The sequence below is a fragment of the Eucyclogobius newberryi genome, unplaced genomic scaffold (genome assembly GCF_026437365.1).
Source record: "Eucyclogobius newberryi isolate DKJ021-1_F unplaced genomic scaffold, fEucNew1.0.hap1 SCAF_1, whole genome shotgun sequence".
Taxonomy (NCBI): Eukaryota; Metazoa; Chordata; class Actinopteri; order Gobiiformes; family Gobiidae; genus Eucyclogobius; species Eucyclogobius newberryi.
In genome coordinates this window covers 1,691,031-1,717,164 of record NW_027315723.1, presented here as the reverse complement: position 1 = coordinate 1,717,164, position 26,134 = coordinate 1,691,031, and the positions used below count along the sequence as shown (strand labels likewise).

The 26,134-nt window shown below is 50.6% G+C and overlaps 2 protein-coding genes and 1 long non-coding RNA gene across 3 annotated transcripts in view; 1 reads left to right on the top strand and 2 right to left on the bottom strand.

The window, feature by feature from the left end:
- Positions 1-26,134, top strand: part of LOC140356021 (uncharacterized) — a 355,422-nt gene that overhangs the window by 180,772 nt on the left and 148,516 nt on the right. The window lies entirely within an intron of this gene.
- Positions 13,335-13,910, bottom strand: uts1 (urotensin 1). Its single transcript, XM_072440148.1, has one exon. The coding sequence runs from the start codon at positions 13,905-13,907 to the stop codon at positions 13,557-13,559; it is 351 nt and encodes a 116-aa protein (XP_072296249.1). The 5' UTR covers positions 13,908-13,910; the 3' UTR covers positions 13,335-13,556.
- Positions 17,701-23,382, bottom strand: mpv17 (mitochondrial inner membrane protein MPV17). The gene is made up of 7 exons (XM_072440125.1): positions 23,306-23,382; positions 20,728-20,843; positions 20,479-20,571; positions 20,068-20,163; positions 19,030-19,062; positions 18,079-18,131; positions 17,701-17,911 (listed from the first exon to the last, which is right to left on the bottom strand). Exons 1-7 carry the CDS (start codon positions 23,376-23,378, stop codon positions 17,842-17,844), a joined length of 534 nt encoding a protein of 177 aa, XP_072296226.1. The 5' UTR covers positions 23,379-23,382; the 3' UTR covers positions 17,701-17,841.

Below are 26,134 nucleotides of genomic sequence, written 5' to 3'. Positions count from 1 at the left end.
AAACCAGGTCCAAACCAGGTCCAAACCAGGACTAAACCAGGTCCAAACCAGGTCCAAACCAGGACTAAACCAGGTCTAAACCAGGTCCAAACCAGGTCCAAACCAGGACTAAACCAGGTCTAAACCAGGTCCAAACCAGGTCCAAACCAGGACTAAACCAGGTCCAAACCAGGTCCAAACCAGGTCCAAACCAGGACTAAACCAGGTCTAAACCAGGTCCAAACCAGGTCTAAACCAGGTCCAAACCAGGTCCAAACCAGGTCTAAACCAGGACTAAACCAGGTCCAAACCAGGTCCAAACCAGGACTAAACCAGGTCCAAACCAGGTCCAAACCAGGACTAAACCAGGTCTAAACCAGGTCCAAACCAGGTCCAAACCAGGTCCAAACCAGGACTAAACCAGGTCTAAACCAGGTCCAAACCAGGTCTAAACCAGGTCCAAACCAGGTCCAAACCAGGTCTAAACCAGGACTAAACCAGGTCCAAACCAGGTCCAAACCAGGACTAAACCAGGTCCAAACCAGGTCCAAACCAGGTCCAAACCAGGACTAAACCAGGTCTAAACCAGGTCCAAACTAGGTCCAAACCAGGTCCAAACCAGGTCCAAACCAGGTCCAAACCAGGACTAAACCAGGTCCAAACCAGGTCCAAACCAGGTCCAAACCAGGTCCAAACCAGGTCTAAACCAGGACTAAACCAGGTCCAAACAAGGTCCAAACCAGGACTAAACCAGGTCCAAACCAGGTCCAAACCAGGTCCAAACCAGGTCTAAACCAGGACTAAACCAGGTCCAAACCAGGTCCAAACCAGGTCCAAACCAGGTCTAAACCAGGACTAAACCAGGTCCAAACCAGGTCCAAACCAGGTCCAAACCAGGTCTAAACCAGGACTAAACCAGGTCCAAACCAGGTCCAAACCAGGTCCAAACCAGGTCTAAACCAGGACTAAACCAGGTCCAAACCAGGTCTAAACCAGGACTAAACCAGGTCCAAACCAGGTCCAAACCAGGTCTAAACCAGGTCCAAACCAGGTCCAAACCAGGACTAAACCAGGTCCAAACCAGGTCCAAACCAGGACTAAACCAGGTCTAAACCAGGTCTAAACCAGGTCCAAACCAGGTCCAAACCAGGACTAAACCAGGTCTAAACCAGGTCCAAACCAGGTCCAAACCAGGACTAAACCAGGTCCAAACCAGGTCCAAACCAGGTCCAAACCAGGACTAAACCAGGTCTAAACCAGGTCCAAACCAGGTCTAAACCAGGTCCAAACCAGGTCCAAACCAGGTCTAAACCAGGACTAAACCAGGTCCAAACCAGGTCCAAACCAGGTCCAAACCAGGTCCAAACCAGGTCCAAACCAGGGCTAAACCAGGACTAAACCAGGTCCAAACCAGGTCTAAACCAGGACTAAACCAGAACTAAATCAGGACTAAACCAGGTCCAAACCAGGTGCAAACCAGGTCCAAACCAGATCCAAACCAGGTCCAAACCAGGACTAAACCAGGTCTAAACCAGGACTAAACCAGGTCCAAACCAGGTCCAAACCAGGTCCAAACCAGGTCTAAACCAGGACTAAACCAGGTCCAAACCAGGTCTAAACCAGGACTAAACCAGGTCCAAACCAGGTCCAAACCAGGTCCAAACCAGGTCTAAACCAGGTCCAAACCAGGTCCAAACCAGGTCTAAACCAGGACTAAACCAGGTCCAAACCAGGTCCAAACCAGGACTAAACCAGGTCCAAACCAGGACTAAACCAGGTCCAAACCAGGTCCAAACCAGGACTAAACCAGGACTAAACCAGGTCCAAACCAGGTCCAAACCAGGACTAAACCAGGTCCAAACCAGGTCCAAACCAGGTCCAAACCAGGTCCAAACCAGGACTAAACCAGGTCCAAACCAGGTCCAAACCAGGACTAAACCAGGTCCAAACCAGGTCCAAACCAGGACTAAACCAGGTCCAAACCAGGTCTAAACCAGGACTAAACCAGGACTAAACCAGGACTAAACCAGGTCCAAACCAGGTCCAAACCAGGACTAAACCAGGTCCAAACCAGGTCCAAACCAGGTCCAAACCAGGTCCAAACCAGGACTAAACCAGGTCCAAACCAGGTCCAAACCAGGACTAAACCAGGTCTAAACCAGGTCCAAACCAGGTCCAAACCAGGACTAAACCAGGTCCAAACCAGGTCCAAACCAGGTCCAAACCAGGACTAAACCAGGTCTAAACCAGGTCCAAACCAGGTCCAAACCAGGTCCAAACCAGGTCCAAACCAGGTCCAAACCAGGACTAAACCAGGTCCAAACCAGGTCCAAACCAGGTCTAAACCAGGACTAAACCAGGTCCAAACCAGGTCCAAACCAGGTCCAAACCAGGTCCAAACCAGGTCTAAACCAGGACTAAACCAGGTCCAAACCAGGTCCAAACCAGGTCTAAACCAGGACTAAACCAGAACTAAATCAGGACTAAACCAGGTCCAAACCAGGTGCAAACCAGGTCCAAACCAGATCCAAACCAGGTCCAAACCAGGACCAAACCAGGACTAAACCAGGACTAAACCAGGACTAAACCAGGACTAAACCAGGTCCAAACCAGGTCCAAACCAGGACTAAACCAGGTCCAAACCAGGTCCAACCAGATCCAAACCAGATCCAAACCAGATCCAAACCAGATCCAAACCAGGTCCAAACCAGGTCCAAACCAGGTCCAAACCAGGTCTAAACCAGGACTAAACCAGGTCCAAACCAGGTCTAAACCAGGACTAAACCAGGTCCAAACCAGGTCCAAACCAGGACTAAACCAGGTCCAAACCAGGTCCAAACCAGGACTAAACCAGGTCTAAACCAGGTCCAAACCAGGTCCAAACCAGGACTAAACCAGGTCTAAACCAGGTCCAAACCAGGTCCAAACCAGGACTAAACCAGGTCCAAACCAGGTCCAAACCAGGTCCAAACCAGGACTAAACCAGGTCTAAACCAGGTCCAAACCAGGTCTAAACCAGGTCCAAACCAGGTCCAAACCAGGTCTAAACCAGGACTAAACCAGGTCCAAACCAGGTCCAAACCAGGACTAAACCAGGTCCAAACCAGGTCCAAACCAGGTCCAAACCAGGACTAAACCAGGTCTAAACCAGGTCCAAACTAGGTCCAAACCAGGTCCAAACCAGGTCCAAACCAGGTCCAAACCAGGACTAAACCAGGTCCAAACCAGGTCCAAACCAGGTCCAAACCAGGTCCAAACCAGGTCCAAACCAGGACTAAACCAGGTCTAAACCAGGTCCAAACCAGGTCCAAACCAGGACTAAACCAGGTCTAAACCAGGTCCAAACCAGGTCCAAACCAGGACTAAACCAGGTCCAAACCAGGTCCAAACCAGGTCCAAACCAGGACTAAACCAGGTCTAAACCAGGTCCAAACCAGGTCTAAACCAGGTCCAAACCAGGTCCAAACCAGGTCTAAACCAGGACTAAACCAGGTCCAAACCAGGTCCAAACCAGGACTAAACCAGGTCCAAACCAGGTCCAAACCAGGACTAAACCAGGTCTAAACCAGGTCCAAACCAGGTCCAAACCAGGTCCAAACCAGGACTAAACCAGGTCTAAACCAGGTCCAAACCAGGTCTAAACCAGGTCCAAACCAGGTCCAAACCAGGTCTAAACCAGGACTAAACCAGGTCCAAACCAGGTCCAAACCAGGACTAAACCAGGTCCAAACCAGGTCCAAACCAGGTCCAAACCAGGACTAAACCAGGTCTAAACCAGGTCCAAACTAGGTCCAAACCAGGTCCAAACCAGGTCCAAACCAGGTCCAAACCAGGACTAAACCAGGTCCAAACCAGGTCCAAACCAGGTCCAAACCAGGTCCAAACCAGGTCTAAACCAGGACTAAACCAGGTCCAAACCAGGTCCAAACCAGGACTAAACCAGGTCCAAACCAGGTCCAAACCAGGTCCAAACCAGGTCTAAACCAGGACTAAACCAGGTCCAAACCAGGTCCAAACCAGGTCCAAACCAGGTCTAAACCAGGACTAAACCAGGTCCAAACCAGGTCCAAACCAGGTCCAAACCAGGTCTAAACCAGGACTAAACCAGGTCCAAACCAGGTCCAAACCAGGTCCAAACCAGGTCTAAACCAGGACTAAACCAGGTCCAAACCAGGTCTAAACCAGGACTAAACCAGGTCCAAACCAGGTCCAAACCAGGTCTAAACCAGGTCCAAACCAGGTCCAAACCAGGACTAAACCAGGTCCAAACCAGGTCCAAACCAGGACTAAACCAGGTCTAAACCAGGTCTAAACCAGGTCCAAACCAGGTCCAAACCAGGACTAAACCAGGTCTAAACCAGGTCCAAACCAGGTCCAAACCAGGACTAAACCAGGTCCAAACCAGGTCCAAACCAGGTCCAAACCAGGACTAAACCAGGTCTAAACCAGGTCCAAACCAGGTCTAAACCAGGTCCAAACCAGGTCCAAACCAGGTCTAAACCAGGTCCAAACCAGGTCCAAACCAGGACTAAACCAGGTCCAAACCAGGTCCAAACCAGGACTAAACCAGGTCTAAACCAGGTCCAAACCAGGTCCAAACCAGGTCCAAACCAGGTCCAAACCAGGGCTAAACCAGGACTAAACCAGGTCCAAACCAGGTCTAAACCAGGACTAAACCAGAACTAAATCAGGACTAAACCAGGTCCAAACCAGGTGCAAACCAGGTCCAAACCAGATCCAAACCAGGTCCAAACCAGGACTAAACCAGGTCTAAACCAGGACTAAACCAGGTCCAAACCAGGTCCAAACCAGGTCCAAACCAGGTCTAAACCAGGACTAAACCAGGTCCAAACCAGGTCTAAACCAGGACTAAACCAGGTCCAAACCAGGTCCAAACCAGGTCCAAACCAGGTCTAAACCAGGTCCAAACCAGGTCCAAACCAGGTCTAAACCAGGACTAAACCAGGTCCAAACCAGGTCCAAACCAGGACTAAACCAGGTCCAAACCAGGACTAAACCAGGTCCAAACCAGGTCCAAACCAGGACTAAACCAGGACTAAACCAGGTCCAAACCAGGTCCAAACCAGGACTAAACCAGGTCCAAACCAGGTCCAAACCAGGTCCAAACCAGGTCCAAACCAGGACTAAACCAGGTCCAAACCAGGTCCAAACCAGGACTAAACCAGGTCCAAACCAGGTCCAAACCAGGACTAAACCAGGTCCAAACCAGGTCTAAACCAGGACTAAACCAGGACTAAACCAGGACTAAACCAGGACTAAACCAGGTCCAAACCAGGTCCAAACCAGGACTAAACCAGGTCCAAACCAGGTCCAAACCAGGTCCAAACCAGGTCCAAACCAGGACTAAACCAGGTCCAAACCAGGTCCAAACCAGGACTAAACCAGGTCTAAACCAGGTCCAAACCAGGTCCAAACCAGGACTAAACCAGGTCCAAACCAGGTCCAAACCAGGTCCAAACCAGGACTAAACCAGGTCTAAACCAGGTCCAAACCAGGTCCAAACCAGGTCCAAACCAGGTCCAAACCAGGTCCAAACCAGGACTAAACCAGGTCCAAACCAGGTCCAAACCAGGTCTAAACCAGGACTAAACCAGGTCCAAACCAGGTCCAAACCAGGTCCAAACCAGGTCCAAACCAGGTCTAAACCAGGACTAAACCAGGTCCAAACCAGGTCCAAACCAGGTCTAAACCAGGACTAAACCAGAACTAAATCAGGACTAAACCAGGTCCAAACCAGGTGCAAACCAGGTCCAAACCAGATCCAAACCAGGTCCAAACCAGGACCAAACCAGGACTAAACCAGGACTAAACCAGGACTAAACCAGGACTAAACCAGGTCCAAACCAGGTCCAAACCAGGACTAAACCAGGTCCAAACCAGGTCCAACCAGATCCAAACCAGATCCAAACCAGATCCAAACCAGATCCAAACCAGGTCCAAACCAGGTCCAAACCAGGTCCAAACCAGGTCTAAACCAGGACTAAACCAGGTCCAAACCAGGTCTAAACCAGGACTAAACCAGGTCCAAACCAGGTCCAAACCAGGACTAAACCAGGTCCAAACCAGGTCCAAACCAGGACTAAACCAGGTCTAAACCAGGTCCAAACCAGGTCCAAACCAGGACTAAACCAGGTCTAAACCAGGTCCAAACCAGGTCCAAACCAGGACTAAACCAGGTCCAAACCAGGTCCAAACCAGGTCCAAACCAGGACTAAACCAGGTCTAAACCAGGTCCAAACCAGGTCTAAACCAGGTCCAAACCAGGTCCAAACCAGGTCTAAACCAGGACTAAACCAGGTCCAAACCAGGTCCAAACCAGGACTAAACCAGGTCCAAACCAGGTCCAAACCAGGTCCAAACCAGGACTAAACCAGGTCTAAACCAGGTCCAAACTAGGTCCAAACCAGGTCCAAACCAGGTCCAAACCAGGTCCAAACCAGGACTAAACCAGGTCCAAACCAGGTCCAAACCAGGTCCAAACCAGGTCCAAACCAGGTCCAAACCAGGTCCAAACCAGGACTAAACCAGGTCTAAACCAGGTCCAAACTAGGTCCAAACCAGGTCCAAACCAGGTCCAAACCAGGTCCAAACCAGGACTAAACCAGGTCCAAACCAGGTCCAAACCAGGTCCAAACCAGGTCTAAACCAGGACTAAACCAGGTCCAAACCAGGTCCAAACCAGGACTAAACCAGGTCCAAACCAGGTCCAAACCAGGACTAAACCAGGTCCAAACCAGGTCCAAACCAGGTCCAAACCAGGTCTAAACCAGGTCCAAACCAGGTCCAAACCAGGACTAAACCAGGTCCAAACCAGGTCCAAACCAGGACTAAACCAGGTCTAAACCAGGTCTAAACCAGGTCCAAACCAGGTCCAAACCAGGACTAAACCAGGTCTAAACCAGGTCCAAACCAGGTCCAAACCAGGACTAAACCAGGTCCAAACCAGGTCCAAACCAGGTCCAAACCAGGACTAAACCAGGTCTAAACCAGGTCCAAACCAGGTCTAAACCAGGTCCAAACCAGGTCCAAACCAGGTCTAAACCAGGACTAAACCAGGTCCAAACCAGGTCCAAACCAGGACTAAACCAGGTCCAAACCAGGTCCAAACCAGGACTAAACCAGGTCTAAACCAGGTCCAAACCAGGTCCAAACCAGGTCCAAACCAGGTCCAAACCAGGGCTAAACCAGGACTAAACCAGGTCCAAACCAGGTCTAAACCAGGACTAAACCAGAACTAAATCAGGACTAAACCAGGTCCAAACCAGGTGCAAACCAGGTCCAAACCAGATCCAAACCAGGTCCAAACCAGGACTAAACCAGGACTAAACCAGGACTAAACCAGGACTAAACCAGGACTAAACCAGGACTAAACCAGGTCCAAACCAGGTCCAACCAGATCCAAACCAGATCCAAACCAGATCCAAACCAGATCCAAACCAGGTCCAAACCAGGTCCAAACCAGGTCCAAACCAGGTCTAAACCAGGACTAAACCAGGTCCAAACCAGGTCTAAACCAGGACTAAACCAGGTCCAAACCAGGTCCAAACCAGGTCCAAACCAGGTGCAAACCAGGTCCAAACCAGGACTAAACCAGGTCTAAACCAGGTCCAAACCAGGTCCAAACCAGGACTAAACCAGGTCTAAACCAGGTCCAAACCAGGTCCAAACCAGGACTAAACCAGGTCCAAACCAGGTCCAAACCAGGTCCAAACCAGGACTAAACCAGGTCTAAACCAGGTCCAAACCAGGTCTAAACCAGGTCCAAACCAGGTCCAAACCAGGTCTAAACCAGGACTAAACCAGGTCCAAACCAGGTCCAAACCAGGACTAAACCAGGTCCAAACCAGGTCCAAACCAGGTCCAAACCAGGACTAAACCAGGTCTAAACCAGGTCCAAACTAGGTCCAAACCAGGTCCAAACCAGGTCCAAACCAGGTCCAAACCAGGACTAAACCAGGTCCAAACCAGGTCCAAACCAGGTCCAAACCAGGTCCAAACCAGGTCTAAACCAGGACTAAACCAGGTCCAAACCAGGTCCAAACCAGGACTAAACCAGGTCCAAACCAGGTCCAAACCAGGTCCAAACCAGGTCTAAACCAGGACTAAACCAGGTCCAAACCAGGTCCAAACCAGGTCCAAACCAGGTCTAAACCAGGACTAAACCAGGTCCAAACCAGGTCCAAACCAGGTCCAAACCAGGTCTAAACCAGGACTAAACCAGGTCCAAACCAGGTCCAAACCAGGTCCAAACCAGGTCTAAACCAGGACTAAACCAGGTCCAAACCAGGTCTAAACCAGGACTAAACCAGGTCCAAACCAGGTCCAAACCAGGTCCAAACCAGGTCTAAACCAGGACTAAACCAGGTCCAAACCAGGTCTAAACCAGGACTAAACCAGGTCCAAACCAGGTCCAAACCAGGACTAAACCAGGTCCAAACCAGGTCCAAACCAGGACTAAACCAGGTCTAAACCAGGTCCAAACCAGGTCCAAACCAGGACTAAACCAGGTCTAAACCAGGTCCAAACCAGGTCCAAACCAGGACTAAACCAGGTCCAAACCAGGTCCAAACCAGGTCCAAACCAGGACTAAACCAGGTCTAAACCAGGTCCAAACCAGGTCTAAACCAGGTCCAAACCAGGTCCAAACCAGGTCTAAACCAGGACTAAACCAGGTCCAAACCAGGTCCAAACCAGGACTAAACCAGGTCCAAACCAGGTCCAAACCAGGACTAAACCAGGTCTAAACCAGGTCCAAACCAGGTCCAAACCAGGTCCAAACCAGGTCCAAACCAGGTCTAAACCAGGACTAAACCAGGACTAAACCAGGACTAAACCAGGACTAAACCAGGTCCAAACCAGGTCCAAACCAGGACTAAACCAGGTCCAAACCAGGTCCAAACCAGGACTAAACCAGGTCCAAACCAGGTCCAAACCAGGACTAAACCAGGTCCAAACCAGGTCTAAACCAGGACTAAACCAGGACTAAACCAGGACTAAACCAGGTCCAAACCAGGTCCAAACCAGGACTAAACCAGGTCCAAACCAGGTCCAAACCAGGTCCAAACCAGGTCCAAACCAGGACTAAACCAGGTCCAAACCAGGTCCAAACCAGGACTAAACCAGGTCTAAACCAGGTCCAAACCAGGTCCAAACCAGGACTAAACCAGGTCCAAACCAGGTCCAAACCAGGTCTAAACCAGGACTAAACCAGGTCCAAACCAGGTCCAAACCAGGTCCAAACCAGGTCCAAACCAGGTCTAAACCAGGACTAAACCAGGTCCAAACCAGGTCCAAACCAGGTCTAAACCAGGACTAAACCAGAACTAAATCAGGACTAAACCAGGTCCAAACCAGGTGCAAACCAGGTCTAAACCAGGACTAAACCAGGACTAAACCAGGACTAAACCAGGACTAAACCAGGACTAAACCAGGTCCAAACCAGGACTAAACCAGGACTAAACCAGGACTAAACCAGGACTAAACCAGGACTAAACCAGGTCCAAACCAGGTCCAAACCAGGACTAAACCAGGTCCAAACCAGGTCCAACCAGATCCAAACCAGATCCAAACCAGATCCAAACCAGATCCAAACCAGGTCCAAACCAGATCCAAACCAGCTCTAAACCTGGTCCAAACCAGGTCCAAACCAGGTCTAAACCAGGTCTAAACCAGGTCCAAACCAGGTCCAAACCAGGTCTAAACCAGGACTAAACCAGGACTAAACCAGGACTAAACCAGGTCCAAACTAGGTCCAAACCAGGTCTAAACCAGGTCCAAACAAGGTCCAAACCAGGTCCAAACCAGGTCCTAAACCAGGTCTAAACCAGGTCTAAACCAGGTCTAAACCAGGTGTAAACCAGGACTAAACCAGGACAATCTGATCTTAAACCCAGGAGCTGGTCTGTTCGTTGGGAGCAGGTGAAAAGTTCCACAGTGCATCTTTCCTCTGGTTTGAGTCGTTCTGGAGAAGATCCTGGGCGTCGCACAAAAGCCTCATTCAGTGATATTTTTAGCTCCAGAGTCACACGTGTTTTCAGAGGTTTATTTTCCTGATCTGATGGTGAAGATCGTCTTTTGGGAATAATCCTGGTTTTGTTCAGGCGTTTTACATAAACCTTTTCACGGCTATTTTTAATGAACGGCAGAAAGACGAGAAACTGGTTCAACAAGATGATTTACAGTGGGCGTGTTGGTCCTGATGTAGACTTGGTCCTGGTCCTGGTCCTGGTCCTGGTCCTGGTCCTGGTCCTGGTCTGAGTCATTGTGTAACAGACGTTCTAAAGTCCAGATGACTACAACTGAAGCTTTTTCTACTAAAGACGTTCTAAAGTTCGTGTCCAGAGTGAGTCACTTTGAGCTGGAGATGATGAAACTCACTGACTTCATCCGACCAAACACTCCAGAGCAGCAGGGGTCAGAGGTCAGAGGTCAGAGGTCAGAGGTCAGAACCAGGAGCTGGATGTGGGTTTGGGACCGTGTCAGGGGTCAGAGGTCAGATGTTTGACCTTGTTTATGTTGTTCTTGTTGTTGTTGTTGTTGTTGCATTACAGACTTGTTTCTTTGGCTCTGGATTAAATCCCAGAAGATGAAACAAAAAGTGACACAAAGTTCATCTTCTCTGAGGCGATGACATCATCAAACACATGGACTGTTTAAAGTCTCATTCTGGAACATTTCAGGCAAACGACACAGAGACGAGCAGAAAGGTCACGCTGCACCTTTAAACTCATCGGTCAGGTCTGGACTCGCCTCTCCACAGAGCTGACCTGTCCATGACCAAGGTTCAACTTCACACTTCATGAGCAACATTTAGGACTTTTACACGACGGAACATTTACACATGGTTAGCATTAGCAACACAAAGCTAGCATAGCACGTTAGCAACACAAAGCTAGCAAAGCACGTTAGCAACACAAAGCTAGCAAAGCGCGTTAGCAAGACAAAGCTAGCAAAGCGCGTTAGCAACACAAAGCTAGCAAAGCGCGTTAGCAACAGCTGTTTCCTGTTTATGGCACTCGCTTTGTCAAGAGCCACAATCTGATATTTCCAGGTCATAAAGAGTCTAACGTTAGCATTAGCATTAGCATGACATACAGAGAGGTTCAAGCTAGCTTTAGCCACGCCCCTCACACACACTAGCTTTAGCCACGCCCCTCACACACACGCTAGCTTTAGCTGCGCCCCTCACACACACTAGCTTTAGCCACGCCCCTCACACACACACTAGCTTTAGCCACACCCCTCACACATACACTAGCTTTAGCCACGCCCCTCAAACACACGCTAGCTTTAGCCACACCCCTCACACACACACTAGCTTTAGCCACGCCCCTCAAACACACGCTAGCTTTAGCCACGCCCCTCACACACACACACACTAGCTTTAGACACGCCCCTCACACACACGCTAGCTTTAGCCACGCCCCTCACACACACGCTAGCTTTAGCCACGCCCCTCACACACGCTAGCTTTAGCCACGCCCCTCACACACACACACACTAGCTTTAGACACGCCCCTCACACACACACACACTAGCTTTAGACACGCCCCTCACACACACGCTAGCTTTAGCCACGCCCCTCACACACATGCTAGCTTTAGCCACGCCCCTCACACACGCTAGCTTTAGCCACGCCCCTCACACACACTAGCTTTAGCCACGCCCCTCACACACACGCTAGCTTTAGCCACGCCCCTCACACACACTAGCTTTAGCCACGCGCCTCACACACACTAGCTTTAGCCACGCCCCTCACACACACACACACTAGCTTTAGACACGCCCCTCACACACACGCTAGCTTTAGCCACGCCCCTCACACACACGCTAGCTTTAGCCACGCCCCTCACACACGCTAGCTTTAGCCACGCCCCTCACACACACTAGCTTTAGCCACGCCCCTCACACACACGCTAGCTTTAGCCACGCCCCTCACACACACTAGCTTTAGCCACGCCCCTCACACACACGCTAGCTTTAGCCACGCCCCTCACACACACACACACTAGCTTTAGACACGCCCCTCACACACACGCTAGCTTTAGCCACGCCCCTCACACACACGCTAGCTTTAGCCACGCCCCTCACACACGCTAGCTTTAGCCACGCCCCTCACACACACACACACTAGCTTTAGCCACGCCCCTCACACACACGCTAGCTTTAGCCACGCCCCTCACACACACTAGCTTTAGCCACGCCCCTCACACACACGCTAGCTTTAGCCACGCCCCTCACACACGCTAGCTTTAGCCACGCCCCTCACACACACACACACTAGCTTTAGACACGCCCCTCACACACACGCTAGCTTTAGCCACGCCCCTCACACACATGCTAGCTTTAGCCACGCCCCTCACACACGCTAGCTTTAGCCACGCCCCTCACACACACTAGCTTTAGCCACGCCCCTCACACACACTAGCTTTAGCCACGCCCCTCACACACACACACACTAGCTTTAGACACGCCCCTCACACACACACGCTAGCTTTAGCCACGCCCCTCACACACACGCTAGCTTTAGCCACGCCCCTCACACACGCTAGCTTTAGCCACGCCCCTCACACACACTAGCTTTAGCCACGCCCCTCACACACACGCTAGCTTTAGCCATGCCCCTCACACACACTAGCTTTAGCCACGCCCCTCACACACACGCTAGCTTTAGCCACGCCCCTCACACACACTAGCTTTAGCCACGCCCCTCACACACACTAGCTTTAGCCACGCCCCTCACACACACTAGCTTTAGCCACGCCCCTCACACACACTAGCTTTAGCCACGCCCCTCACACACACTAGCTTTAGCCACGCCCCTCATACACACTAGCTTTAGCCACGCCCCTCACACACACACACACACAGATGGAGGTCAGGATTAGAAGGTTTCAGGAGGATTTATGATCACGAGTTGTGTTTGTGGAGCAGGAAACACATGAAAAGAACGATTCCAAACAGACTTTAGTTTAAACATTTTATTACAAAATGTAAAGAGTGTATTTTTGTTTTTCAGATTTTCTGTTGACGTTTCATGCCACAGTTTGAACAGTTCTGTTACAAACACCATCAACAAATACAATTATGAATGTCAGAGGTGGCAGAGTGGTTAACATCCCTGGCACTGATACCTGAACTTTCTGTGTGGTGGTCTGGTCCTGGTTTAGTCCTGGTTTAGTCCTGGTTTAGTCCTTGACTATTTAAATCCCACATTTATGTTTCTTATTCAATCATCAAAGTGAATCATTAAAACAAACTTCGAACTGAAAGTGTCTGTTCAGTTCATCTTTCGAAGACAATACAATAAATAAATACAAATAATATAATCACTTGCAGAGACCTGGCCCAGGACCGTGCGGTGCGTTCACTTGCAGAGACCTGGCCCAGGACCGTGCGGTGCGTTCACTTGCAGAGACCTGGCCCAGGACCGTGCGGTGCGTTCACTTGCAGAGACCTGGCCCAGGACCGTGCGGTGCGTTCACTTGCAGAGACCTGGCCCAGGACCGTGCGGTGCGTTCACTTGCAGAGACCTGGCCCAGGACCGTGCGGTGCGTTCACTTGCCGACCTCGTCCAGGAGCCGGCGGTTGAGCAGGGCCTGTTCCCTCTGGCCCTGCAGCTTGGCCATGTGGATCATGTTGCGCAGCAGGTGGAAGGTCAGGTCTATGGAGAGCGGTGGCCCGTCTCTCGTGCCTCTAAACGTCTCCGGCGCTGCATCGTTTGGTCCCGGGGCCGGAGGACGCACCCCGGGGGGCCCGTCCTGCCTCTTGTTCAGCAGCTGCAGCAGGTGAAGGGCGAGCGGCGAGTGCAGGAGAGAGAGGAGCGAGGGCGGAGCCGAGGACGAACGAGCGACAGGAGACGAGACGAGGACGAAGGAGACGAGGAGCAGCAGCGAGGAAGACTTCATCCTGGAACAGAAGGAAACAGCTCCAGGTCCAGTTTATGAACATAAAGTCGTCTCTCTAAGCTCAGACCACCTTCTGAGACCCTCAACGCCGCTTTGGACCATTTTGGCTCCTTTGCTTTTCCTTTATAAACGAGGCCCCTGAACATGTGTAAATGATATAAATCAATGTTTGAGAGTGAATCTAATTTTGTCGCCATTAGCTCCGCGTAGACGTTAGCAACATTAGCACGGCTCAGCGGCGGCTCAGCGGCTCAGACATGTCCCTTTGTCTAACTCCAGTTTTCAAATAATGCCGAGTTTCCAAGAAGGAATTCTGAGACAATAAAGATCACAAAAGTCTTTATGTGAGAAACGGGACAAACAACGGTTTAAACAGCTGTTAATGTGGCCCAGAGGAGGCCCAGAGGAGGCCCACAGGAGGCCCAGAGGAGGCCCAGGCCCAGAGGAGGCCCAGAGGAGGCCCAGGCCCAGAGGAGGCCCAGAGGAGGCCCAGGCCCAGAGGAGGCCCAGAGGAGGCCCACAGGAGGCCCAGAGGAGGCCCAGGCCCAGAGGAGGCCCAGAGGAGGCCCAGAGGAGGCCCAGAGGAGGCATCACACGACCTCAAACCGTCAGAGTTCCTGGAACTGTTTTAGTTCCAGTGTCCGTCTGGTGCTCGCCGGGGCAGAGGCTGCCACAAACGCCCCGGGGCAGAGGCTGCCACAAACGCCCCGGGGCAGAGGCTGCCACAAACGCCAGAAGGGCGTTACGCTGACGTCACAGCCTCGGTTCAACTCTTGATATTGACACTTCACAGAGTCCAAAGATGAAGAGTTCTGCTCAGTTATAAAACATCTATATTTACATTTATGACATGTTTTTATAGATTTATAACAGGTTTAAAAATGTAAAAGTCTCAGATTAAACTCTTTACGTCATCAGCGCGTGCGTGACGCGCGTGGATCAAATAAAAACACAACGAGCGGATCGACATTTAAAAAGTTGAAAATAGATCAGAGTTTGTAAAATATTATAAAAGTCAAACACTCACTTTCCGCGGAGCGCGCGGTTCAATCCCGGGAAGTGTCCGCGCCGCGTCCGTGACGTTTGTGCGCGCGCAGCGACCGCCACGCGCCGCTTTTATCTGGAGCCGCGAGTGACGTCAGAGGGGTCCGGACCAGAGGGTCCTGGTCCCCGAGGACCACCTCCATGTCCACCACTCAGAGGGACCACCTCCATGTCCACACAGAGGGACCACCTCCATGTCCACCACTCAGAGGGACCACCTCCATGTCCACACAGAGGGACCACCTCCATGTCCACACAGAGGGACCACCTCCATGTCCACACAGAGGGACCACCTCCATGTCCACCACACAGAGGGACCACCTCCATGTCCACCACACAGAGGGACCACCTCCATGTCCACACAGAGGGACCACCTCCATGTCCACCACTCAGAGGGACCACCTCCATGTCCACACAGAGGGACCACCTCCATGTCCACACAGAGGGACCACCTCCATGTCCACACAGAGGGACCACCTCCATGTCCACCACACAGAGGGACCACCTCCATGTCCACACAGAGGGACCACCTCCATGTCCACCACACAGAGGGACCACCTCCATGTCCACACAGAGGGACCACCTCCATGTCCACACAGAGGGACCACCTCCATGTCCACACAGAGGGACCACCTCCATGTCCACACAGAGGGACCACCTCCATGTCCACACAGAGGGACCACCTCCATGTCCACCACTCAGAGGGACCACCTCCATGTCCACACAGAGGGACCACCTCCATGTCCACACAGAGGGACCACCTCCATGTCCACACAGAGGGACCACCTCCATGTCCACACAGAGGGACCACCTCCATGTCCACTCAGAGGGACCACCTCCATGTCCACACAGAGGGACCACCTCCATGTCCACCACTCAGAGGGACCACCTCCATGTCCACCAGACAGAGGGACCACCTCCATGTCCACCACTCAGAGGGACCACCTCCATGTCCAGACAGAGGGACCACCTCCATGTCCACACAGAGGGACCACCTCCATGTCCACCACACAGAGGGACCACCTCCATGTCCACCACTCAGAGGGACCACCTCCATGTCCACACAGAGGGACCACCTCCATGTCCACCACACAGAGGGACCACCTCCATGTCCAGACAGAGGGACCACCTCCATGTCCACCACTCAGAGGGACCACCTCCATGTCCACACAGAGGGACCACCTCCATGTCCACCACTCAGAGGGACCACCTCCATGTCCACACAGAGGGACCACCTCCATGTCCACACAGAGGGACCACCTCCATGTCCACACAGAGGGACCACCTCCATGTCCACACAGAGGGACCACCTCCATGTCCACACAGAGGGACCACCTCCATGTCCACACAGAGGGACCACCTCCATGTCCACTCAGAGGGACCACCTCCATGTCCACACAGAGGGACCACCTCCATGTCCACCACTCAAGAGGGACCACCTCCATGTCCACCACTCAGAGGGACCACCTCCATGTCCACCACACAGAGGGACCACCTCCATGTCCACCACTCAGAGGGACCACCTCCATGTCCACACAGAGGGACCACCTCCATGTCCACCACTCAGAGGGACCACCTCCATGTCCACCACTCAGAGGGACCACCTCCATGTCCACCACTCAGAGGGACCACCTCCATGTCCACCACACAGAGGGACCACCTCCATGTCCACCACACAGAGGGACCACCTCCATGTCCACACAGAGGGACCACCTCCATGTCCACACAGAGGGACCACCTCCATGTCCACACAGAGGGACCACCTCCATGTCCACCACTCAGAGGGACCACCTCCATGTCCACCACTCAGAGGGACCACCTCCATGTCCACCAGACAGAGGGACCACCTCCATGTCCACCACTCAGAGGGACCACCTCCATGTCCACACAGAGGGACCACCTCCATGTCCACCACACAGAGGGACCACCTCCATGTCCACCACTCAGAGGGACCACCTCCATGTCCACACAGAGGGACCACCTCCATGTCCACTACACAGAGGGACCACCTCCATGTCCACCACTCAGAGGGACCACCTCCATGTCCACACAGAGGGACCACCTCCATGTCCACACAGAGGGACCACCTCCATGTCCACACAGAGGGACCACCTCCATGTCCACTCAGAGGGACCACCTCCATGTCCACCACTCAGAGGGACCACCTCCATGTCCACCACTCAGAGGGACCACCTCCATGTCCACCACTCAGAGGGACCACCTCCATGTCCACCACTCAGAGGGACCACCTCCATGTCCACCACACAGAGGGACCACCTCCATGTCCACACAGAGGTGAGAGGGAGGAGAGACTGAACCAGAGGAAGAAGTGCTTGTGGAGCTGTCCGCGGTGCTGAAAAACCTGACAACAATTAAAAATCAGGATCGGTTTATTGCCAAACGACGGGAGCAAACGACGGGAGAGAACGACAGGAGCCAGCGTCGTCTTACAGAAGTTTGCAGTCATAACTTCAGATTTCCCAGCATGCCCTGCTCTTTACAGTGGCCAGCCTCAGGCACATCTGCTGCTCACGTGATTCTCAGAAAACAGATCTTTTTATACTTTTATTAAAATGAAACAAACAGAACAAACGTAACGAGTTTGTTTTATTGACAAACTTCAGTGACTTAAATAATGCCACAAACATGTAAACATCATATATATAGAATATTCTTCCTTTAACCTGAGCAGAAAAATCTGAAACTAACAATATGATCAAACTTTCATATAATTATCCTGGTTTAAATGTAACAGAAGATTTACAACGACAAAGACGAAGGTTTCAAGTTTCTCCAGCCGAGCCTCGAGGTCCAGGGTCCAGGGTCCGGTCCAGGGTCCGGTCCAGGGTCCGGTCCAGGGTCCGGTCCAGGGTCCGGTCCTGGGTCCAGATCACAGCTTGTTGGCCTTCCAGGTGAGGTAGGAGTTCCAGATCACCGCGACGACCTGAACCACGGCCAAACTGAAGATGAAATGAGACGATAAAGAAACTGTAACATCAATGTCAGAACAAACACTCGCACCACAGAAACAGTCCTTTTGGGCCTCAAAGCTAACGAGCTAACAAGCTAAAGAGCAAACGAGCTAGCGAGCTGTGAGTGAGAGAAGAAGCGAGTAAACGGCTGTTACCGATGCTGCAGCGGGATGAAGTAGAAGTTAGCGATCTGAACCGGAGGCCAGAGCTGAAAAGAAACAAAGCAGCAGATTAATGATCATAAAACCAGATTATTACTGTCATCAGGAGCATGCTAACAGCAGCTAGCACGCTAACGGCAGCTAGCACGCCAACAGCAGCTAGCACGCCAACAGCAGCTAGCATGCTAACAGCAGCTAGCACGCTAAGCGCAGCTAGCACGCCAACGGCAGCTAGCACGCCAACAGCAGCTAGCACGCCGACGGCAGCTAGCACGCCAACGGCAGCTAGCACGCTAACGGCAGCTAGCATGCTAACAGCAGCTAGCACGCTAAGCGCAGCTAGCACGCCAACGGCAGCTAGCACGCCAACGGCAGCTAGCACGCCAACGGCAGCTAGCACGCTAACGGCAGCTAGCACGCTAACGGCAGCTAGCACGCCAACAGCAGCTAGCACGCTAACCGCAGCTAGCACGCCAACAGCAGCTAGCACGCCAACGGCAGCTAGCACGCCAACGGCAGCTAGCACGCCAACGGCAGCTAGCACGCCAACAGCAGCTAGCACGCCAACAGCAGCTAGCACGCTAACGGCAGCTAGCACGCCAACAGCAGCTAGCACGCCAACGGCAGCTAGCACGCCAACAGCAGCTAGCACGCCAACAGCAGCTAGCACGCCAACAGCAGCTAGCACGCCAACAGCAGCTAGCACGCCAACAGCAGCTAGCACGCTAACCGCAGCTAGCACGCCAACAGCAGCTAGCACGCCAACAGCAGCTAGCACGCTAACCGCAGCTAGCACGCCAACAGCAGCTAGCACACCAACAGCAGCTAGCACGCCAACAGCAGCTAGCACGCCAACAGCAGCTAGCACACCAACAGCAGCTAGCCCGACGGCAGCGGGGCTCCTGCTGGTGCCAGAGTCAGGACTAAACAATGTGTTGGACTCACGTAGTAGTTTGAGACGAGAGCGTCAGTGTAATCCTGAAAGAGAAACAAGAACCTTCATCAGACATTAAACCAGGACTAAACCGGGACTAAACCAGGACTAAACCAGGTCTAAACCAGGACTAAACCAGGTCTAAACCAGGTCTAAACCAGGTCTAAGGCACAATCTCCCCTCAGTCTATAACAGCCTCAAAAACCATGGCATAAATCAAACCAGTCCTGGTCGAGCCGACATGAAACCTTAGAGACCTCTCCTGGAGGAACGAGGCGTTACATCGACATGTTCACGGTCACATGGTTCACGGTCACATGGTTCACGGTCGGTCACATGGTTCACGGTCACATGGTTCACGGTCGGTCACATGGTTCACGGTCACATGGTTCATGGTCACATGGTTCATGGTCACATGGTTCACGGTCACATGCTTCACGGTCACATGGTTCACGGTCAGATGGTTCACGGTCACATGGTTCATGGTCACATGCTTCACGGTCACATGGTTCATGGTCACATGCTTCACGGTCACATGGTTCACGGTCACATGCTTCACAGTCACATGGTTCACGGTCACATGCTTCACGGTCACATGGTTCATGGTCAGATGGTTCACGGTCACATGCTTCACGGTCACATGCTTCACGGTCACATGCTTCACGGTCGGTCACATGGTTCACGGTTACATGGTACACGGTCGGTCACATGGTTCACTGTCACATGGTTCACTGTCACATGGTTCATGGTCACATGGTTCATGGTCACATGCTTCATGGTCACATGCTTCATGGTCACATGCTTCACGGTCACATGCTTCACGGTCACATGCTTCACGGTCGGTCACATGGTTCACGGTTACATGGTACACGGTCGGTCACATGGTTCACTGTCACATGGTTCACTGTCACATGGTTCATGGTCACATGGTTCACTGTCACATGCTTCATGGTCACATGCTTCATGGTCACATGCTTCATGGTCACATGCTTCACGGTCACATGGTTCACGGTCACATGCTTCATGGTCACATGCTTCATGTCACTGACCCGTTTGAGTTTGCTGAGGTTCTGCTCCAGCGTGAGTCCGTTCAGAGCTCCAGACAAACCCAGGAAAGTACCGAGGAAACACGGAGCGAAACACAGCTGCAGAGAACACATGACGATTACACCTCCCGCCAACGGAACACTGCACTACGGAAGAGTCTACGGAAGAGTCTACGGAAGAGTCTACGGAAGAGTCTACGGAAGAGTCTACGGAAGAGTCTACGGAACAGTCTACGCAGTCTACGGAAGAGTCTACGGAACAGTTTACGGAAGGGTCTACGGAACAGTCTACGGAACACTCTACGGAAGAGTCTACGGAACACTATACTGAACACTATACGGAAGAGTCAACAGAACAGTCGACGGAACAGTCGATGGAACAGTCGACAGAACATTCTAGAGTCCAGGACGTACCTGGTCCACAAGCATTTTCTTCATGGCTGCACTTTTGCTCGTCCCCAGAACCAGTTTGTCCAGAACTTTGTACCAGCTCCCGATCACTGGACCCTGAACACCGAGAGGAACAGGAAGTGTTTGTGACCGGAGGAACAGGAAGTGTTGGTGACCGAGAGGAACAGGAAGTGTTGGTGACCGAGAGGAACAGGAAGTGTTGGTGACCGAGAGGAACAGGAAGTGTTGGTGACATTACTGAACTTCTCTTACCACAAAGAAGAAGCCGATGCACATCATCTTGGCCGTTCTCTGGACGTTGTGGTTGGACAGACCTTTCCTCTCGATGACCTGCTGTGAAACCACATCCCCCACTCCCACCAGAGAACCTGAACACAGAGAACCAGAGAACCTGAACACAGAGAACCAGAGAACCTGAACACAGATAACCTGAACACAGAGAACCAGAGAACCTGAACACAGAGAACCAGAGAACCTGAACACAGAGAACCAGAGAACCTGAACACAGATAACCTGAACACAGAGAACCAGAGAAGCTGAACACAGAGAACCAGAGAACCTGAACACAGAGAACCAGAGAACCTGAACACAGATAACCTGAACACAGAGAACCAGAGAACCTGAACACAGAGAACCAGAGAACCTGAACACAGAGAACCAGAGAACCTGAACACAGAGAACCTGAACACAGAGAACCTGAACACAGAGAACCAGAGAACCTGAACACAGAGAACCAGAGAACCTGAACACAGAGAACCTGAACACAGAGAACCAGAGAACCTGAACACAGAGAACCAGAGAACCTGAACACAGAGAACGAGAACACAGAGAACCTGAACACAGAGAACCTGAACACAGAGAACCAGAGAACCTGAACACAGAGAACCATAGAACCTGAACACAGAGAACCTGAACACAGATAACCTGAACACAGAGAACCTGAACACAGAGAACCATAGAACCTGAACACAGAGAACCTGAACACAGAGAACCTGAACACAGAGAACCTGAACACAGAGAACCTGAACACAGAGAACCATAGAACCTGAACACAGAGAACCTGAACACAGAGAACCAGAACACAGATAACCTGAACACAGAGAACCTGAACACAGAGAACCTGAACACAGAGAACCAGACAACCTGAACACAGAGAACCAGAGAACCAGAACACAGAGAACCAGAGAACCAGAACACAGAGAACCAGAGAACCTGAACACAGAGAACCAGAGAACCTGAACACAGAGAACCAGAGAACCTGAACACAGATAACCTGAACACAGAGAACCTGAACACAGAGAACCAGAGAACAAGAACACAGAGAACCAGAACACAGAGAACCAGAACACAGAGAACCTGAACACAGAGAACCAGAGAACCAGAACACAGAGAACCTGAACACAGAGAACCATAGAACCTGAACACAGAGAACCTGAACACAGAGAACCATAGAACCTGAACACAGAGAACATGAACACAGAGAACCTGAACACAGAGAACCTGAACACAGAGAACCAGAACACAGAGAACCTGAACACAGAGAACCAGAGAACCTGAACACAGAGAACCAGAGAACCAGAACACAGAGAACCAGAGAACCTGAACACAGAGAACCAGAGAACCTGAACACAGAGAACCTGAACACAGAGAACCTGAACACAGAGAACCAGAGAACCAGAACACAGAGAACCAGAACACAGAGAACCAGAACACAGAGAACCTGAACACAGAGAACCAGAACACAGAGAACCAGAACACAGAGAACCTGAACACAGAGAACCAGAGAACCAGAAAACAGAGAACCAGAACACAGAGAACCAGAACACAGAGAACCTGAACACAGAGAACCTGAACACAGAGAACCTGAACACAGAGAACCATAGAACCTGAACACAGAGAACCTGAACACAGAGAACCTGAACACAGAGAACCTGAACACAGAGAACTATAGAACCTGAACACAGAGAACCTGAACACAGAGAACCTGAACACAGAGAACCTGAACACAGAGAACCAGAGAACCTGAACACAGAGAACCAGAACACAGAGAACCAGAGAACCAGAACACAGAGAACCAGAGAACCTGAACACAGAGAACCAGAGAACCTGAACACAGAGAACCTGAACACAGAGAACCTGAACACAGAGAACCAGAGAACCAGAACACAGAGAACCTGAACACAGAGAACCAGAACACAGAGAACCAGAACACAGAGAACCAGAACACAGAGAACCAGAACACAGAGAACCAGAGAACATGAACACAGGTTTAGTCCCGGTTTAGTCCCGGTTTAGACCCAGTTTAGACCCGGTTTAGACCCGGTTTAGACCCGGTTTAGTCCCGGTTTAGACCCGGTTTAGACCCGGTTTAGTCCCGGTTTAGTCCCGGTTTAGACCCGGTTTAGTCCCGGTTTAGTCCCGGTTTAGTCCTGGTTTAGTCCCGGTTTAGTCCTGGTTTAGACCTGGTTTAGACCTGGTTTAGACCCGGTTTAGTCCCGGTTTAGTCCCGGTTTAGTCCCGGTTTAGTCCTGGTTTAGTCCCGGTTTAGTCCTGGTTTAGACCTGGTTTAGACCTGGTTTAGACCCGGTTTAGTCCCGGTTTAGTCCTGGTTTAGTCCTGGTTTAGACCTCACACTCTGAACCTGTTTGTTCTGCAGAAGACGAACAGTGTATGAATGTGCTGACATCTAGTGGTCAAGAAATGTACTGTTCCTCTCAATATTTGGAAAACTAAAACAAAAAACAGGACTAAACCAGGATAAACCAGGTCTGAACCAAGACTAAACACCACATTCTTCTGTCAAAGGAACAAAATGAAGAGTGTTTCTGACCTGCTGTGATGATCTGCACAGTCCAAGGTCGTCTGGTCATCAGGGCCTGGTACGACCTCCACAGAGCCGCCATGTCCCCCTGAAAGCAAATCAGAGAATCACCAAAGAATCACGAAACTTGAATGAACCTGAGCGTGGAAAGCTGGACTCTTTTCTCGCTGCGTCGTGTGACTCTGGTTTAGAGGAAGATAATGAACACAAGACTTTCACCAATTATGTCACTGCAGAGCCACAAAACGTCCTGGTTTAGACCTGGTTTAGACCTGGTTTAGTCCTGGTTTAATCCTGTTTTATACCCGGTTTGGACCCGGTTTAGTCCTGTTTTAGTGCAGCTTTAGACCTGGTTTAGTCCTGCTTTAGACCCGCTTTAGTCCTATATTTAGTGCAGCTTTAGACCTGGTTTAGACTTGGTTTAGGTACAGACCTGGTTTAGTCCTGCTTTAGACCTGGTTTAGACCTGGTTTAAGTTCAGACCTGGTTTAGTCCTGCTTTAGACCTGGTTTAGACCTGGTTTAGACCTGGTTTAGTCCTGGTTTAGTCCTGGTTTAGTCCTGCTTTAGACCTGGTTTAGACCTGGTTTAGACCTGGTTTAGTCCTGGTTTAGTCCTGGTTTAGTCCTGGTTTAGTCCTGGTTTAGTCCTGTTTTATACCCGGTTTAGACCTGGTTTAGTCCTGGTTTAGACCTGGTTTAGACCTGGTTTAGACCTGGTTTAGACCTGGTTCAGACCTGGTTTAGTCCTGGTTTAATCCTGGTTTAATCCTGTTTTATACCCGGTTTAGACCCAGTCTAGTCCTGTTTTAGTGCAGCTTTAGACCTGGTTTAGACTTGGTTTAGGTTCAGACCTGGTTTAGTCCTGCTTTAGACCTGGTTTAGACTTGGTTTAGACTTGGTTTAGGTTTAGACCTGGTTTAGTCCTGCTTTAGACCTGGTTTAGGTTCAGACCTGGTTTAGTCCTGCTTTAGACCTGGTTTAGACTTGGTTTAGACTTGGTTTAGGTTCAGACCTGGTTTAGTCCTGCTTTAGTCCTGGTTTAGTCTAAAGTGTTAAAGTCCAGTCTCTGTTTCTATTCAAACATCATGATTAAAAACACAGAAGCCGAATTAAAGAAAGTTCATGGATTTTTCTGAAACATTCAATTCAAAACGACCTAAACGTTCCTAAAAGTGACATAATGTCCAAATGTTTCATAATCATGGTTTTCTTCAGACGGGTCTCGTGCACGTGCTAAACGTAAACATAAACATGAGTGAAACGTCATTAAACTGAATAATTCTCTTATTGACACATTTATGAAGCTGGATCATCAGAACTTCACCACGTTTAGATTTCATGAAGAAACTCACGTAGTTAAAAGTCTCAAACGCAGAAAAACAAACGCATTTAACAGTTTAAAGGCTTTTCGTGGTTCTACTTGAATTAAAAACGTTAAAAATGTGAATATTTAGCAGTAAAAGTTGAAGTGACATAAGTACCTGAGACGGGTTTGAATGGTGCGTTCACGGTCAGACAACTCTTCACGTTATCGCGGTTTAATGCGCCGGACACACGTGACGTCCAGTTCTGTAAAGACACACGTGACGTTCAGCGCGAGCCCGTGTTTCAGTCACATCGTGTGCGTCATAAACACGTTATAAACACGTTATAAACACGTTTATTTGCGTAAAAGGAGAAGTTCCTGTAAAAACAGACGGACGTAAAAGCTGCGCGGTGCATCACTTCCGCTGTGAACACTTCCGCCTCCGCCTGCTGGACACTCAGAGGAACTGCAGCTCTGGTTTTGTGTAATAGAAAAACATTCAATAAATGAAACTGAAGTAAAAAAAACATTTTAATAAAGTTGTATTTATTTAAACAGATAAAAACATTGATCTTTCTCGTCAAATCATTTAAACGTTTAAGGAAAATTAAAACTCCTCCCGAGAAGCCTCTGGTGACGGGGCGGTGAGTATACCATCGGACTGGTTTAAAACATATTCAACACAAACGACATCATAGTAACAGTAAAGTACGAAGTAAGAAAAGTACTTTCTACTTTCTTCAAACCTGAGAAGTAAAAGTATCTGAAGCAGAAGTGTCACTCAAAAGTCTTTAAATCATTTAATTTAAAAACAAAAATGTAACAAACACAAACGATTTCAATTAAATTATGATTTATTTCATTTCAAATTGTGATGAAATTTACACTTTACAAAAGTCAGATATTTGTAAAAAACATGATAAAATATGAAACATTTATTTGTATTTGAATATTTTTGTGTAGGACACGCCCTCTCGAAGTACACGCCCTCTCGCTGGACACGCCCTCTCGTAGGACACGCCCTCTCGAAGGACACGCCCTCTCCTGGCTCTGAGCTGAGGGCCATTGTCTTGTTGGAGATGAGCCTTGGCTCCAGTCTGAGCTCCAGAGCTTCACTGTAGAGATGCTCCAGGTGATGGGCGGGGCCTCCAGACATGAGGCTTCTGTTCAGTCTTTGTTTCATCAGATGTTTGAGCTCTGAAGCCCCAGAGGAACCTTCAGCTCAGACGTTTCAGTCTCGTGTCAAACATAAAACAGCTTTTTCAAGATTTATCATTTAGAAACAAACGACCTTCTTCACATCGTCTTCATAAAGTTTTATTTGTAGAATTTTGAGGCTCTCGTGGGCGTGGTCTTCTCAAAGGTCCATCCCCTCGTCGCTCTCGTGGGCGTGGTCTTCTCAAAGGTCCATCCCCTCGTCGCTCTCGTGGGCGTGGTCTTCTCAAAGGTCCATCCCTCGTCGTGGGCGTGGTCTTCTCAAAGGTCCATCCCTCGTCGTGGGCGTGGTCTTCTCAAAGGTCCATCCCCTCGT

Coding starts and splice junctions, on each gene's coding strand:
- uts1 (XM_072440148.1), bottom strand. CDS start 13,907: ATGAAGTCTTCCTCGCTGCTGCTCCTCGTCTCCTTCGTCCTCGTCTCG.
- mpv17 (XM_072440125.1), bottom strand. CDS start 23,378: ATGGCGGCTCTGTGGAGGTCGTACCAGGCCCTGATGACCAGACGACCT. Junction 20,844..23,305: donor TGTGCAGATCATCACAGCAG/GTCAGAAACACT, acceptor CTCTGTGTTCAG/GTTCTCTGGTGGGAGTGGGG. Junction 18,132..19,029: donor CTCTCGTCTCAAACTACTAC/GTGAGTCCAACA, acceptor GTTTCTTTTCAG/CTCTGGCCTCCGGTTCAGAT.